At 46.9% G+C, this 14,836-nt stretch overlaps 1 protein-coding gene across 1 annotated transcript in view; it reads right to left on the bottom strand.

Annotated features, from left to right (window-relative positions):
- Window positions 1-6,177: 6,177 nt before the first annotated feature.
- Window positions 6,178-14,836, bottom strand: part of HIVEP3 (HIVEP zinc finger 3) — a gene marked incomplete at both ends in the record, with an annotated part of 68,630 nt that continues 59,971 nt past the window's right edge. The window contains 2 exons of the mRNA XM_084274403.1: window positions 6,178-7,062; window positions 9,876-10,936. Coding sequence (XP_084130529.1) covers window positions 6,178-7,062; window positions 9,876-10,936 — 1,946 coding nt within the window. The remainder of the gene's footprint in view (window positions 7,063-9,875; window positions 10,937-14,836) is intronic.

Below are 14,836 nucleotides of genomic sequence, written 5' to 3'. Positions count from 1 at the left end.
CTGCCCAGTGGCCTGAGTCCCCAACCCTGGGTGTGTTTAAAAAAGGGTAGATGAGGTGCTCAGGGATCTGGTTTAGCTTAGGATGGGAATGGTTGGACTTGATGATCTTAAAGGTCTTTTCCAACCTGGTGATGCTGATTCTGTGATACTGAGTTCAGTCTGGTCTCTGCAGACCCCCATGGGACCATCTGTCACTACCTCACGCACCCAAAGGAGGAAACACTGAAAAACAAGAAGTTTGTGGCATTTCTGTTAGGGCAGCACTTTATGTGCCCCTGGGGTGTTCCAGGAGGGGTGGCTGCAGCCTGACTCTGCTTTATCTGAATTTCCTCCATCGTTTTTCAGGCCAGGTCCCTGCCTGAGCTAAATAAGATGAAAATTAAAGACTGCCACTCATGCAAGTAGTAATATGTTGGGACTTTAAAATTTATTCCAACGTGCTATTTTTTAAAAAATATGCCCAGACTGAGCAGACAATCTGAGCTGTAGTAAAGGCAATATTATACTTGTAAAAACTTCTCATTCACAGTACAGATGTCATTTACAATAAGGGTCACAAACATCAAATACTGAGTATTTTTTCTTCCTTTTTTTTGTGTGTTTTGTTTTGTTTTTGTTTTTTCTGCTTTTGTTGGTTGTTTTTGTTGTTTTTTTCTTTTTTTTTTTTTTTACATCAGACTGTGCTTTTACCTGCATTTTCTTCTTTTTTTTTTTTTTTTGCACTGATATAACCATACAGACATTGCAAGATGCAAGTGTAGAAACTGGAGTGAAAATAAATTTACAGGCAAAACTACCAAATTACATTGTACTCTGTACATATTTACAGTAGCTTTTTTTGGAATGTATTGCCATTTTAAGAACATATAGAAACTTTCTACAGACTATTCCACTTACAGAATACATACACCTTTTAGAAAAAAAGGCAAATATTTATCTTACATGAGACCATGTATATTAAATTTGCGTACACATTATTATTATTATTATTTTTTTACATTACATTTACTAAAGTGATCATAAGTGCCATCATATCTCAGTAACGAAAACAGATTGGTTTTATGCAATCAGGACTGATTTTTAATTTTTTTTTAATTATTATTATTTTTGGTAAATAATTTACAATATGGTTTTCTTTGTAAATACTGTGCAATAGGTGGAGATTTAAAAAAAATAAACAACCCAAACCAAAAACCAAAGAAAGGAAAGCACATGAGGAAACCAAGTCAGCAAAGGAAAAAAGATAAACCCAATTGCAAGAACAGGGCTAGATCAAATTGTGTCCAGGATTTTGCATGGAAGTTGGAATCATTTCAGTGGCTTCTGCAGGATGAAGGATATTGCTTGTTCAGGTGATGCTTCCGTGGGCTTCAAACAAACCCCAGGTAATGGTGGGAGCTGGCTGAAGGGGAAACCAACACTGCTGCAGGTATTGGTATTAGTTATTTTGGTGGAAGTGTGAGGAAAGTGATGGGGAGGAGGCAGCTGGTTGTGCCCAACACCACTCCAGTGGAGCTGATGGCCAGCAACTGGCAGGGTGGGTGGATGCTTGGCTGGGGCTGGCTGCGGGCAGGCATGGCCCTGCTCTGCCTGCGGGCATCTCCTGCCGCCTCCAGCCCCAGGGCTCAGGCAGCAGCACCCACCCAGCACTCCCAGCAAACCCCAATGGCTCTGCTGGGGCTCCAGCAAGTGCCAGGTGTGGGACTGGTGTGTGGCTTTTATCAGAACTGGTGGAGGAGTGTAACTTTATAGAGAGACTTTCTAGGGCTGGAAATGTCACCCCTTCGGCGCGGGTGACGAGATACATTTCCCACTCATAAGATGTAAAGTCACAGCTACTTCATCATTACTTTTAAGAGTTTCCTGCTGAAGTTCCTGGGTATCCAGCCAACAACCTGTAAATCATTAGAGATCTGCTGCAAGGCATGGGGTCGTTTTGGGGAGCTATCTGCCCCCAGCTCCTCCTCCCATGGTCTGCTCAGTCCTCCAAGCTCTGCAACCTTGATCAAAGAAGCTAAATTCATACTTAAGCACAAAGAATTTACCCAAACTCCAGAGATGCTTAAGCTTAAGCCAATGTACAAGTGCTTTATTAGTTCTGGATATGAGACTTGGGACATAAGTGCTTGTTGGAGTTCTTTAAGAACATGGGCCAAGTCCTGCAATGCAGAATGGTTTCTGGGGTGCCAGTGCATCCATTCACCACTGAGTACCTGCATTCATGGGAGCTACTCAAACAGCTTACCCAGGAAGGAAACATCAGCATAGGGTTTTGGCTAATTAATCAGCTACAGGACAAAGAGGAGCAGCCAGTGTTTAAAGGCCCCATGCCTTCACGGACTACAAATTTAAGGACCTCTGCCATCAGAAGGAGCAGGAAACTTCCACCTGCTGATGAACAGGAAGGACTGGGCTTTGGTTTTTAAATTGCCTATTTGCATTATTAATACATTCTCTTGCAAATAATACTGTTAATTGCTCTGCAAAGCATCTGCAGAGATACAAACCTCTCCACCCCTGCAGCCCTTGTGGAAGGCAAACCAGGGCTTATCACCCCTGGTTTGCAGACAGAACAGAGTGATGCTAAAAACTGTGACCTGCAGACAGCTTTCAGGGTGCATGACACAGGGAAGCCAACGGGTGCTCCGGGTAGGAAAGGCAGCCACCCGTGGGTCTTCAGCCCTGCTCTAAGTAATGTGCAGCTCTAGGACAGTCAGTGGAGCTGCCTCAGTGTGCTCCTTGGCCGAGCATGGGGCAGGAGGGAGACAGGACTCGCACAAGGTCACGCTGTGATTTCACAGCAGGGCTGGGGCAGCCCCTCGGGGATGCCCTCCCTGCCCACGGGCAGGGATGCTGGTGCTGACGCGGAGGAGGACGCCCTTCCCGCGGAGCTCTGAGCTGTCAGTGTGATAATTAGCCCTTAGTTAGCAATATATTTGTTGTGTGTGATCCTTTTTGCCTATGCAATAGGCCATATTGCGCCCGTTGGGTACAGCATGAAGCACCATTTCACCCCAGCCAGAGCCTCTCCTGCCGTGCCCGCAGCGGCTCTGCTGAGAAGCTGAACCGGGTCGAGACTCAGCACAGCCTTGGTTTGATTTATTTTTTGCCCATCTCCTGAGTTTTCAGCAGTCCCTTCATGCTCCTGCTCTGTCATGCCCTGGGGTGGGTATGGGGGTCCAAGCAGGCCACAACCCAAGGAGCACTGAGACACTGCAGGGACCTTGCCCAAAAATCTTCTCCCCATTTTTTTTGGCTGGATGAAGTTATTCAGATGGTCACACACACACACACACACCCTGCTGTCCCACGCAGTGGGGCTGCCAGCCCAGATGCTCCACAGCTGAGATGCAGAAAGCTTCAACTCATTTTGAGCTGCTGGAAAAGCTTTTAAAAATAATAACAGTAAAGAAAGAAAAACCAAGAACCCACAACAACAAAAGCAAGAAACTGATGTAATATGTAATGACTTCTGGGTTTATAGGGCTTTTTCTTTTTTTTTTTTTTTTCCTTTGTCCAGAAATGAAGGAGGAAAAAAAAAAAAAGCCCCACACAACCCATGCAAAGAATTACCAGGTCAAGGATTCAAATAGTTACAGAAGGAAGCTGAGCGAATTTGATCTAGCCCAAAGCTCGTGTCAAATGCACCTAACAAAACCAAGACACTGAGTGCACAACTGCTCCATTATTCTTCTTTATGTACAACTTCTATATATATAAATATATATATATATATAAAATTAAATACAACAAGCTACCTTGGAATAATGTTAAGAGTGTGACAAGGGCAAGGGGGGGGGAAGTGGCAGAAGCCAGGGAGATCAAAGCTGTCGCTGTATTTGGTTGCCATATCCAGGGATGCTCACAGCCACCCTGGCTGAGCAATCTCCTCCCAGGCATCTCGCAGTTAAACACACGCTTAAAGCCTGAGTAGGATTTAAGCTGGTGCTTAAGAGGTTCACTGAACAAAGTTGCTTGCTGAACTGAGCTCCCAGTCCCTGTTCCCGCGGTGGAATCTGGAAAGCAGGACCAGCTTCCAGGCTTGGGGCCAGATGGGGAGAGATGGGAAAAAGAGAAACTTGATAAAAGTGCTAATTAAGGTATAAATGGGTTCTGGTTTGGTCAGTGTCACAGCCTTAATGTTATTTCCATGATATCTTCTTTTGTACTTAATTCCCTTTACAAGAAAGGCCAAAAAAAAAAAACCAAAACTCCCAAAAAAACAAAAATCACAGAAGATTATTAAAAAATTTATATTATTTGCCTGTGAAACGGGAACAGTTCATAGCTCATCAAGTCTGGCAAGGAAATATGTTCTCATTCAGGTTTGGTTTTGTTTCTTTTTTTACTTCTTTTAATTTTTATTTTTTTTAAAAAGTGTATTACGTACCCGATAAACTGGAACAGCTCTGGAAGAAGCAAGAACTGGTCCACCAGTTGATTTTTTTTTGTTTGTTTTGTTGGTTTTTTTGTTAAAATAAAATTAAAAAATAAAATAAAATAAAATAAAATAGGTTTTTACAGATTCCATAGACCAGAAAACCCTCTGAAGTAGTAAAGAGCCTGCTGCCTGCTAGGGCATTGAACAGTTGTAGTTTAAAAAGTGGGTTAATGTGACAGAGAGGAACATCTCCATCAGGTCTCTCTGTATTTGGTATCGTATCTATTGGCAGTAGAGGCCATTGCTCTGCTATGGATGGTCATAGTTAAAAATTTGCTCTGGAAAAAGTTACTGTGCATGCATAACAAGCTGACTGCAAACATCAACCACTCAGCATCATAGGTTGTGGGTTTTTTTTTCTTCCAAAACACCAAAAAAGGGCCCATCTGCACAAGAAGGGTGATGTTCTGCTTAAATAAATAAATTAAATTAAGACACAGAGTCACAGAGTTACAGAGCTGCTGGCGTGCAAAGGAGCAGAGCACAGGCTACTCCTGCATCCCTGGAGCTCAGCCCCAGTCAAACCAGCAGAAGCCCCAGGGGGGGATGGGATGGAAGGAGCTTGTCAGCAACTGAAAAAAACTCACCAGAGGGAGAAAAATGGGTTGCAAGGCTGAGTTTACTTCCACTGTGAAACCAAGGGTGGGTGTTGACAGAGGGCTTCCAAAGCCCAGAAAAGAGGGGCTCTCTCAGGCACAGGCATGACATCGCGGAGCGGCCCTGCGCAGGGGTGGAAGGGGTAAAGCAAGCAGGAGGCCAGCTCGTCCAGCGAGAGACGCGGTTCCTGGCACGGGTCTGCAGTCGATACATTCCTATGTTCTTGCAGTTAAGTCTTTGAAGAAAAAAAAAACCTTTTTTTTTTCTTATTTTTTTCTTTTTTTCTTATTTTTTTTTCCTCTTTTTTTTTATCCCTTTTTAGAAAAGTGCTTTTGATGGGTTCGGCAGGAGGGAGGGATGCTGGAGGGATGCTCAAGGATTCGTTTTCTCTTTCGAGTGACAATTTCTCTCCCCACCAACCAACCTCCCCCCTACTCAAGGAAGTGCTAGTTTCATTTACAACTTCAGGGTAAACACGGTTCTCAAATGTAAAGCAGTCTCAACTGTTTTAAAGCACAACCATAGGCAATCAGAGGGATGCAAGGAAAAAAAAAACCAAGCACTTTGGGAGAATTAAATAAAGCAGGTAATAAATACGAACCATAAACTTCTGTACACAGGAGCAAGGGTTTGGTTTCTTTTTTTTTTTGTCTTTTTAATCATTTAATCAATATAAAAAAGTTTTTTTCTGGTTTTTTTTTTTTTGTTTGTTTTGTTTTGTTTTGTTTTCAGTGCATCTTCTTCCTCTTAAAATGCTTAACCCTTTCCTTTCTGCATCTCTCAGGCCCAGAATAACGCACACCTAAATGGCAAAAAAAAAACCAACCAACCAAAAAAAAAAAAAAGAAAAAAAGACAAGGTCTAACAAACCCCTTTCCAAAAAACTCTAAAAAAATATTCACAGCCTCAAACATTTTTTTTTGTACATTTCAAGCAACAAAAGGTATAGAAAAAGGCACAAGTAACTGCATACATGTGGAGATAATACCAGACTGGGACAAAGAAAACCAGGAATCTTCAATGGGTTTGGTCATTCACTAGAGTGCTTTGTATAGCGATGATTATACTTAAGGAAATAGTGTTGAAAATGTCTGTTGATTTTACATAGGAAGCCTAAAGGTGGAACAGATGGTGGAGGCTTAAGTACTTCCCTTGTTTTCATCCACCTTGTTTTGAGTTTGAGCTAAATCTGCATGCTCTAGGTGTGGACTGCTCTTCCTGGAGGTTCCCCCGTGGCGACTGGGATCTCCGGAGAGGTTTCTCCTCCGGACGGAGAAGGGCTGGGCGTGCGAATGGCTGGATGAGGGCTCTGAGAGGCAGCCGGTGCTGCTGCTTCGGTCCAACGTCTGGGAGGGGACATCTGAGATGAAAGTGCAGGATGATTCAAAAGAAGTGCTCGAGCTGCCAGATTGCTTCTTGCCCGGTTTTTTCAAGGGTTCTTCCCCACTTGTCGAAGGCTTTGGAGAGTGCTCGTCGTTTGTGCTGGGGCTGGCTGGGGACGCCGGGCAGCCCACCTGCTCCGTGTGGCTGGACTCAGTGAACATTTTTACCCTGTATTCCTCCTGGTCTGTCTTTTGCTGAAGCTCACTAGTCCTCATTTTCTCTTCTATGTAATCACTGTTCGTCAGCTCTGGGGACAGTGCGTATTTAGAAACCTTTGCAACCGGGGAGACGGATGCCGACGACGGCTCCGGCGGCTCCTCGTCCCTCTCGGGAGCCCGGCTGAACTCCACGAAGCTGCTGCCTCCAGAAGCAAAGTATTCCGCTTGCAGGGAGACAACTGAGCTGGGCACCAAGCTGGGATGGCTGCTTGGCCTTGCCTGGACCATCTGGATGCCCCCAATGGGAATCATAGGATACGGGGTCCTTGTGAGCTGCTGCGAGTGCAACGGGAGATGGCTGAAGACATTCTCCTCCCCTCGGCTGGGAGTGTGGACGTGTATTTCATGAGGTGCCTGCAAGGGTCTGGAGCAGACGGGCTGCCTGACGCCAGGTGAAGATGTTGGGCTTCGTGGTTCTATCTTCTGCACCAGAGAGGGAAAAGAAACAGCTGAATCAGCACAGCATATGAGTTACAGGATCAGCACCATTGATGCTCACTGTAAGGACTGGGTTTGTTAACATTTTATTCTAATTTGAGGGAGATCAATCAACCAGGGAAGACTTGGACCCCCAAATGCTTAAGGTAAAGAACAAGAAGACCCCCAACATTTGCCTTCTGGGTACAGATGGTCTGTTAGGGCTTTGGTTCAGGCTTGGATGGCTACAGAATCAGAGAATGGTTTGGATTGGAAGAGACCTTTAAAGGCCATCTAGTCCAACTCCCTGCAGTAAGCAGGAACATCTCCAACCAGATCAGGTTGCCCAAAGCCCCATCCACCCTGACCTTGAACGTTTCCAGGGATGAGGCATCTACCACCTCTCTGGGCAGCCTGTGCCAGTGTCTCACCACCCTCTGCATAAACATATCTTCCTTATATATAGTCCGAATCTACCCTCTTTTAGATTAAAACCATTATCCCTTGTCCTACTATCAGACCTGTACTGAAACCCCAGCAGAAGATGCCAGCATTTCCTGCCATCTGAGCCACTTTGGGTCCCTTTTTTACATGGGGTTTCTGAGAGCCCACAATACTGTTACTTATTTTACTGTATTTTCTTAAAGCATGATTGCATCCTTGCAGCTACTAATCTCAAGGATGTTTTGGATCGAGTGAGAGACACAAAGCACACCCATCAGTGTGGTCCCCACCACCACCCTCATGGTGTGGTCCATAGAAATCAAGGGTTAAGACCCTACCATTTTACCTTTTCCTCTTTCTCTCTCGGTGCTTCACATAGTTTCCTAATGTACATCATGGAGAGATATGTGGCTAAACAGAAATGGATGAATTAGTGATGAGGTTATAACTAACCCCCTCAACAGGACTCCCAAGAAGACGAAGCAACAGAAACTGAAATCAATTTTCTCCTAAGATGGGGTTATTTATAAAACTGGAGGATTCACTGGAGGGAATATTTTGTTGTAGGATTATGCAGAATTTCCTGACCCTACAAGGTAGATCTCTATGCAGAGGCAACAGAAGAAACAGCAAAAGAGAATAGAACAGAGAGAAAGAGCCACTGAAGATAGTGTATACTTGGTCAGCAGTTACAAGCTTGAACACTTGCTAAATCTCACTTATCATATGAAGTTTGGGCAGAATCACTGTGGGGATGCCAGGAAACCCCCAAACAAATCATCTCAGTGGTGCCACAGCCATCAGAAGGAGAGATGACCTACTGCCAGTGGGAAGAGAGATGGTCATGGTCAGGCCTGATGCACAGACTTGGCAGAAAGCCTTACACTGAAGTTAAGCTGAGATAACCTCCAGGTTGCTGTGCAATGCACAGGGCACCAGTTTGGGGCACAGAGCTCCTCTTGGGATCTGGTACATCTGCTCCCCATCTTCCTGACTCTTGTAGCCTTACCAGGAACACTATTTTGCAATGAAAACCCATCTCTTCATCTTGCAGATAACTGGAAAGTTTCCCATTCAGGCCTTTACTGGCACTTTGGAGGCACATGAGAAAGCAAACAGTGACTTTGGATGCAGAAAAGCAGCAGGAAACTGGAGCAAAAGGGTACACACGTGAGAGCAGGTTAAAAGGTGTGAATGGGAAGACAAGCAGGGGTAGTAGACATTACTGTCTCCTGCTGTGGACTATGGAGCTTAGAGGATTTGCTACAAGTAGTGGCAGTGGGCAGTCTTCCTCAGGGCTTTCCACAGCCCTGAGATTCACCACAAGAAGTTAATTGATAGGAAAGGGAAATAGCATTAAAGTAAGCAGAAGTTTGGACCTACAAATATTATAGTCTCTGAGAAGGTCAGACAAACAGTTGTAGTAGAAAGCAGAGGGAAGGCAGCACCAAAAGAGGTTATGTTGTTATAGGCATGGGAGAAATGCACACTAGGCAGCATGGCTTTTCTGGAGAAGACCTGGGTCAGCATCTGCTGTGACAGGTTCTCCAGGGATTGTATAAAGGTCTCTCTCTCTTCCCAGTGTAATCCCTAAGGGCTCCAGTCTGTCCTCACACCAGTATCACAGCAGAGCAACGCCAGCAACTGAATCCCATCTTAATCAGCACAGGGGAGTGAGGCACTTCAGTAGAAAAGGGGAAACTTTCCACCAAAACCAATGTCTAATTTGCCTGTAGCAGAGAGGAAGATGCAGGTTTCCCTTAACCAGAGGATGTGATATCACAGAATTGTAGGGGTTGGAAGGGACCTCAAGAGATCATCGAGTCCAACCCCCACTTAATGTCCAGCAGAGACATTAAATAATTTTCTGGACTTCTCTGTGCTAGAGAGAAGTGAGATGAAATCAGCGATGTCCAAACATGTTTCTCAGCAGTTAATAAAACAGAGGTGGCTGTGTACGTAGGTAGCCCAGGAGTCAGCAATAGAGTGCAAAGGCCAGTTCAGACCTAGTTCAGGTCACTGACCAGTGACAAATGGTCACAGTTTCACCCCAGCTGGTGAAATCTCATAAATTCCCAGGGAAAAAAATGCGTCTTAGTGACTAGTCATCCTTACTGATTGTCTCAGCAGGAGACTGGTTGGGTCAGGAGTGTAAATAACCCCTTAGAGAGGGACAACTTTATTTTTCTTCAACTGAGATGGGCAAGACTGAAATAGGGCAAAACCCAGTGCTGTCTGCTGTCCCTTTTCTCTGGGTTACCTGTGACGTCAGTTGTAGCCAGAGTCACTGGGCAGTTCTGCATTGCAACCTTCATCTAAAAACACATCAGAGAATGTAGCTTGGGGGCTAGAAGGCAAGAAGGGGTTGAACTTACCAGCTTGGACTCGTAGAGCTGTAGGTTTTTGCCAAAGAACCTGTGAGGTAGAGGCATCGAAGATAATATCCCCTGCTGGGCTTGATGTGAGCTTTGAACTTTGTCATCTGCTGCTGATTTACTAGTCCCAGGCAAGTCCTCTTTCCCGGGGGATGGATACCTAGGGGACTCTGAACAGCCTGGAGACCAGGCCTTCTTCAGAGATAAATATCTGACTGATGACATCTCTCTGCTCGGTGACGAGTGCCTCACAGGGGACACTTCTCCTTCTGGTGGAAGGTATGTTCTTGGGGACAGCTCTCTTCTGGGGGAAAGATGCCTGCTGGGTGACAGCTCAAGTCTTGGTGACACACATCTCAGTGGAGATGCCTCCCTCCTGGGAGAGACGCGCTGGCAAGGAGACAACCCTCTCCCTGGAGACAGACACCTCAGAGAAGACAGTTCTCCAGTTGGTGAAAACCGTTTGGGTGAAGTTTCATTTTTGATGAGAAGGTGCTTTCTCGCTAGCATTGGTCTGCTGCTGCCACCACCTCTGCCAGAGTCCTGGCTCGGAGACCACCTTTTTCTTGGGGAGGTGTCTTTTGAGGTTGACAGGTCCATAATTAAGGACATCTGTGGCCTTGTGACAGACTCTTTTTCAGCAGAAGCCAATTGTTCGGTGGAGGTCAAAGCTGGTCTGTGGAGACTCAAGAAGCTGTGGCACACAGCAATGTCACTGCTGTCTGCTGACCACTTTGTTTCCAGCCCTGAGGAAGAGGCCTTCTGGCCCTCACCTACTTTTTGGCTGCTGGAAACAGTTTCTTGGGCTAAGGACAATGCTATTTCAGTGCCTTCCTCTTGAGAAGATGGAGAGCCACATGAAGAGTGCATCAGGAGGGTGGTATGTTTGCCTTCCGGCAACCGTAAAGGTGGCTCATCTTGACTCTCCTCTTCCTCCTCATCTTCCTCATCTTCATTGTCATCGTCATCGTCAGATTCCTCTAGGTCTGAAAACTGGTGTTCCTCAATTGGCTCAGATCCCTCCCGCCCCTCAGAGTCCTGGAATAGGTCTTCACTGGTTCCTGGAGGGGTGGAGAGAGACAACACAGAGAGTGTAAAGCACACACACTATTTTAGTGATAAACCTGCTCAGAAGTTCTAAGAGGACAAGAGGAGACAGAACCTGGCTGTTTCCTAGATCTGACCATCTCATACTTTAAAGCCTGTGGTCTTGTTCTTTGTGTCAATTCCACTCCTCATAATCCCAGTATATCCCAGTGAATTCTACCATTGGGAACTCCTGCTCTACCTTAAATTTGGTTCCAGCCACTGCTCTGGTGACATCTGCAGCCATTGGTCCCTTCACACCCCCTGCCTTTCTCTAGAAATTTAAAAAATGCTCTTAATAGACAAGAACAGTCTCTGTGTCACCCTTTGGTGGGCTTTGTAAGACTGTTTGGTACCTACAAAATACCTGCAGCTGTCAAAGTCCAGGCAAGTTGCTGGGATGACTGCTCCCAACCTCCCCATCTTGGAACTTTTCCTGCCTGGATTACGTGACAGTTAAACCCTGCAAGTCAGGACTTTTATTAAAACAACAAACAATAGTGTTGAAAGACCCTCTGTGGATTTTCCCTTATTTTGATAAATTCTTGCTACGATACAGACACTTCTTTGTGGTTTTGCTGTCTGTCTGTGGAAGGCCTTGCACAGAGATGCTTTGTTAATAAGAGCTTGTAAACAGTGAGGAATATCCAAAAAGTAAATTCTGAAGTATTTTAAATATACCTGCAGGTAAAAATACTTTAAGGGCCAGCAGCAGCTTTCTCAGACCAGTACCAAGCTCCCAAGCAGCTTTCTGTCCACTCACCCACTTGGATGTATTGATGGATGAAAAACTGGACATGAGCCAGCAATGGGCACTCACAGCTCAGAAGGTCAACAGCATCCTGTGCTGCATCACCAGAAGTGTGGCCAGCAGATTGGAGAGGGGATTCTCCCCGTCTGCTCTGCTCTGGTGAGACCCCCCTGCAGTGCTGCATCCAGCTCTGGAGCCCTCAGCACAACAAGGACATGGACCTCTTGGAGTGGGGCCAGAGGATCCAAGGGCTGGAGCAACTCTCCTGCAAAGACAGGCTGAGAGAGATGGGCTGGGTCAGCCTGGGGAAGAGAAGGCTGCAGGGAGACCTCAGAGCCCCTTCCAGTCCCTGAAGGACCTACAGGAAAGCTGGGCAGGGCTGTTTGTAAGGGCAGGGAGCGATGGGCCGAGGGGCGATGGGTTAAACTAGAGCAGGGCAGGGTTAGGTGAGACCTGAGGAAGAAGTTCTTCCCTCTGCGGGTGGTGAGACCCTGGCACAGGGTGCCCAGAGAGGTGGGGGAGGCCCCATCCCTGGAGACATCCAAGGTCAGGGTGGATGAAGCTCTGAGCACCCTGATCTAGTTCAAGGTGTCCCTGCTCACTGCAGGGGTGGGACTAGACGGCCTTTGAGGGTCCCTTCCCACCCACCGCAGCCTGTGTGTGACTCTGTGCACTTCCCCGTGCCAGATGTGCAGCAGTCCCAGCAGAAGTGCAGGCTCAGCCTGAAGAGGGTCCATCGGGAACAACCACTGGATGTCACTGTAGCTCAACACAACTGCACTGGCAGGAGGCATCCCGCGAGTCCCCACTGCTTGGGAGGGGCTGATAAAAGGCCAGGCTCTCAAACTCTGTGCCAAGAGCCAAGATGATGGGTGCAGAGCTGTTGGGACACGCTTTGTGCCCAGCTTTGGAAGGAGAGCGCCTGGATGCTGCTTAGGCACCTTTATGCAGCTGGGGAACTGAACTGTAGCACTGCTGGCCTCTTTTTTCCCCCACCAGTTCAGCCTAGGACACCATTCCTCCTCTGATGAATGCTGAAATTCAAGGTTTTCCATTTAGAGCTGCCATCTGTCAGCAGAACGAGCCAGAGGGGAAATGAAAGGGAGCTCAGGCTGGGGCTGGACCACACCTGCCTGAGGCAGGCAGGGTGGCTGGGACAAGGAGACATGGCCACACAGTGAGAAGTCACTGTCATCTAGGGAGAAAACATTGAATTTTGTTTGCTTTGAATAAAAGGGCCTTACTGGTAAATACTCATTCAGCAATACCCATGAAATAAGGGATGTCTGTTACCAGGGCTGACCCCAGCATCACCCCGAAACGCATCTCATCTGCCCCACGCCCCATTTCCAAAGGATCTTAACCAGTCCATGGAGCAGAACTCCCACAGCGTGGAGCTGAAGGCAGCGCTCCCCACCAAAGGGCTGACTTGCATTGTGCAATGCTTGTCTAATGATGGTGTTTGCTGGACCCAGGATCCAGCGGCGGGTTGTTTGCAAACTCCCAAAGGAACTGACTTCAGAACAAATATCATTCCAAATGACCAGTTATCCCAGCTGTAGGATGAACTGTGCATATTTCTTGCTTGGAAAAGGAATGCATGTCAGTACTGGAGTTATGAGCTTGCCCCTGTCTCTGGTTTTTGGGGGTTGACATCTCTGGGTTATGGGATGGGCAGCTGCAGCCTCAGCCTCCACTGTGAGGCTCTTGAGAGCCTTGTCCTGTGTGCTCTCCATTTCTGGCCACAGTCACACATGGGACAGGCGCCTGCCAGGACAGACAGCAAGGTCAGAAGGACAGAGTGGAGGAAACATGAAGCCAGCTCCACGCTGGGGAGTTGTTTGCATTTGCCACCGAGGGAAGCGTTTCAGTGAGTCCCGGGACAGCCCAAAGCAAGTTTGCTTTGGCCTCCTAACATGCTCCTTGCAGGCAGAAAGAGCTCAGACCTGAGCCACAGCTTCGTGCAACTGAAAAGGGTTTTGCTGAGCTAATGGCCAGAGAAAGGGCAGGGCAGGAGAAGACAGACAGGGAGGGAGAAAGAGAGAGGGAGCTGGGGAAAAGGCCTTTGTCTGAGGGCTGCATTTCATTACACGTGTATTATTCCAAGTTATTCTATCAACATGGTGAGTTCACACCAAGCAAAACCAATGCAAGGGTGAAGAATTACCCTCCAATCTCCTTTTATAGTAACACCCCTTGCTTTCCCCTGCCCCTAAAACAGAAATATAACCACTGGAGTGAAATATAACTGCAGTTTAAAACAACCCAGGGAGGTGTAGGAACTGCTGCTCCCTCCCTGCCAGCCCCCAAAGAAAAGACAGCAATCTTCCTGTGCTGGTTTGTGTCACACAGAAACAGTAATCACAGCATCACAAGGTTGGAAAAGCCCTTTAAGATCATCGAGTCCAACCATTCTCATCCTAAACTAACCCAGATCCCTGAGCACCTCATCTCCCCGTCTGCTAAACACACCCGGGGTGGGGACTCAACCCCCTCCCTGGGCAGCCTGTGCCAGGCCCTGACAACTCTTTCAGTGAAATGTTTTGTTGGGTATTTTAAAAATGAAAATAGCCTTTGCTGGGCTGTGATCTGAGCCTCTTCGTGGAGAAGACACACTGTGGTTACGCAGGGGAAGGCTCCTTGCAATCCACTGCTCTAAGGGGTGCCTGATGCAGCTGGGATCTCTGATTTCCCTTGCACCTTTCTGCCACTTTCACATTCTTCTCTCATCTATCCAAATAGCCCCCCCAAAATACAATTTTCTGACCATTTTCTTGGCTGCTGTACTTAGTATTTACTTGGCACCTGTGAGCAATGGGCCTCCTTGCTCACAGGGCAGAGTATTTGAAGTTTCAGCAGAAGTCTGGTGTTAACTTTAACCAGGTGAAAAAGAGAGGAGGCTGAGGGGAGACCTTCTCCCCACCTACAACTACCTGAAGGGAGGTTGTAGAGAGGTGGGTGATGGTCTCTTCAGCCAGGGGACAGGAGATGGGACAAGGGGCAATGGGCTCAAGCTGCCCCAGGGCAGGGGCAGACCAGATATTAGAAAACAATTTTTTATTTAAAGAGTTTCTGGGGCCTGGAACAGGCTGCCCAGGGAGGGGCTGAGTCACCTTCCCTGGGT

The sequence above is a fragment of the Gallinula chloropus genome, assembly GCF_964237585.1.
Source record: "Gallinula chloropus genome assembly, chromosome: 22".
Taxonomy (NCBI): Eukaryota; Metazoa; Chordata; class Aves; order Gruiformes; family Rallidae; genus Gallinula; species Gallinula chloropus.
The sequence above is the reverse complement of the archived record's forward strand: the minus strand, read 5'-3'. Positions and strand labels throughout refer to the sequence as shown.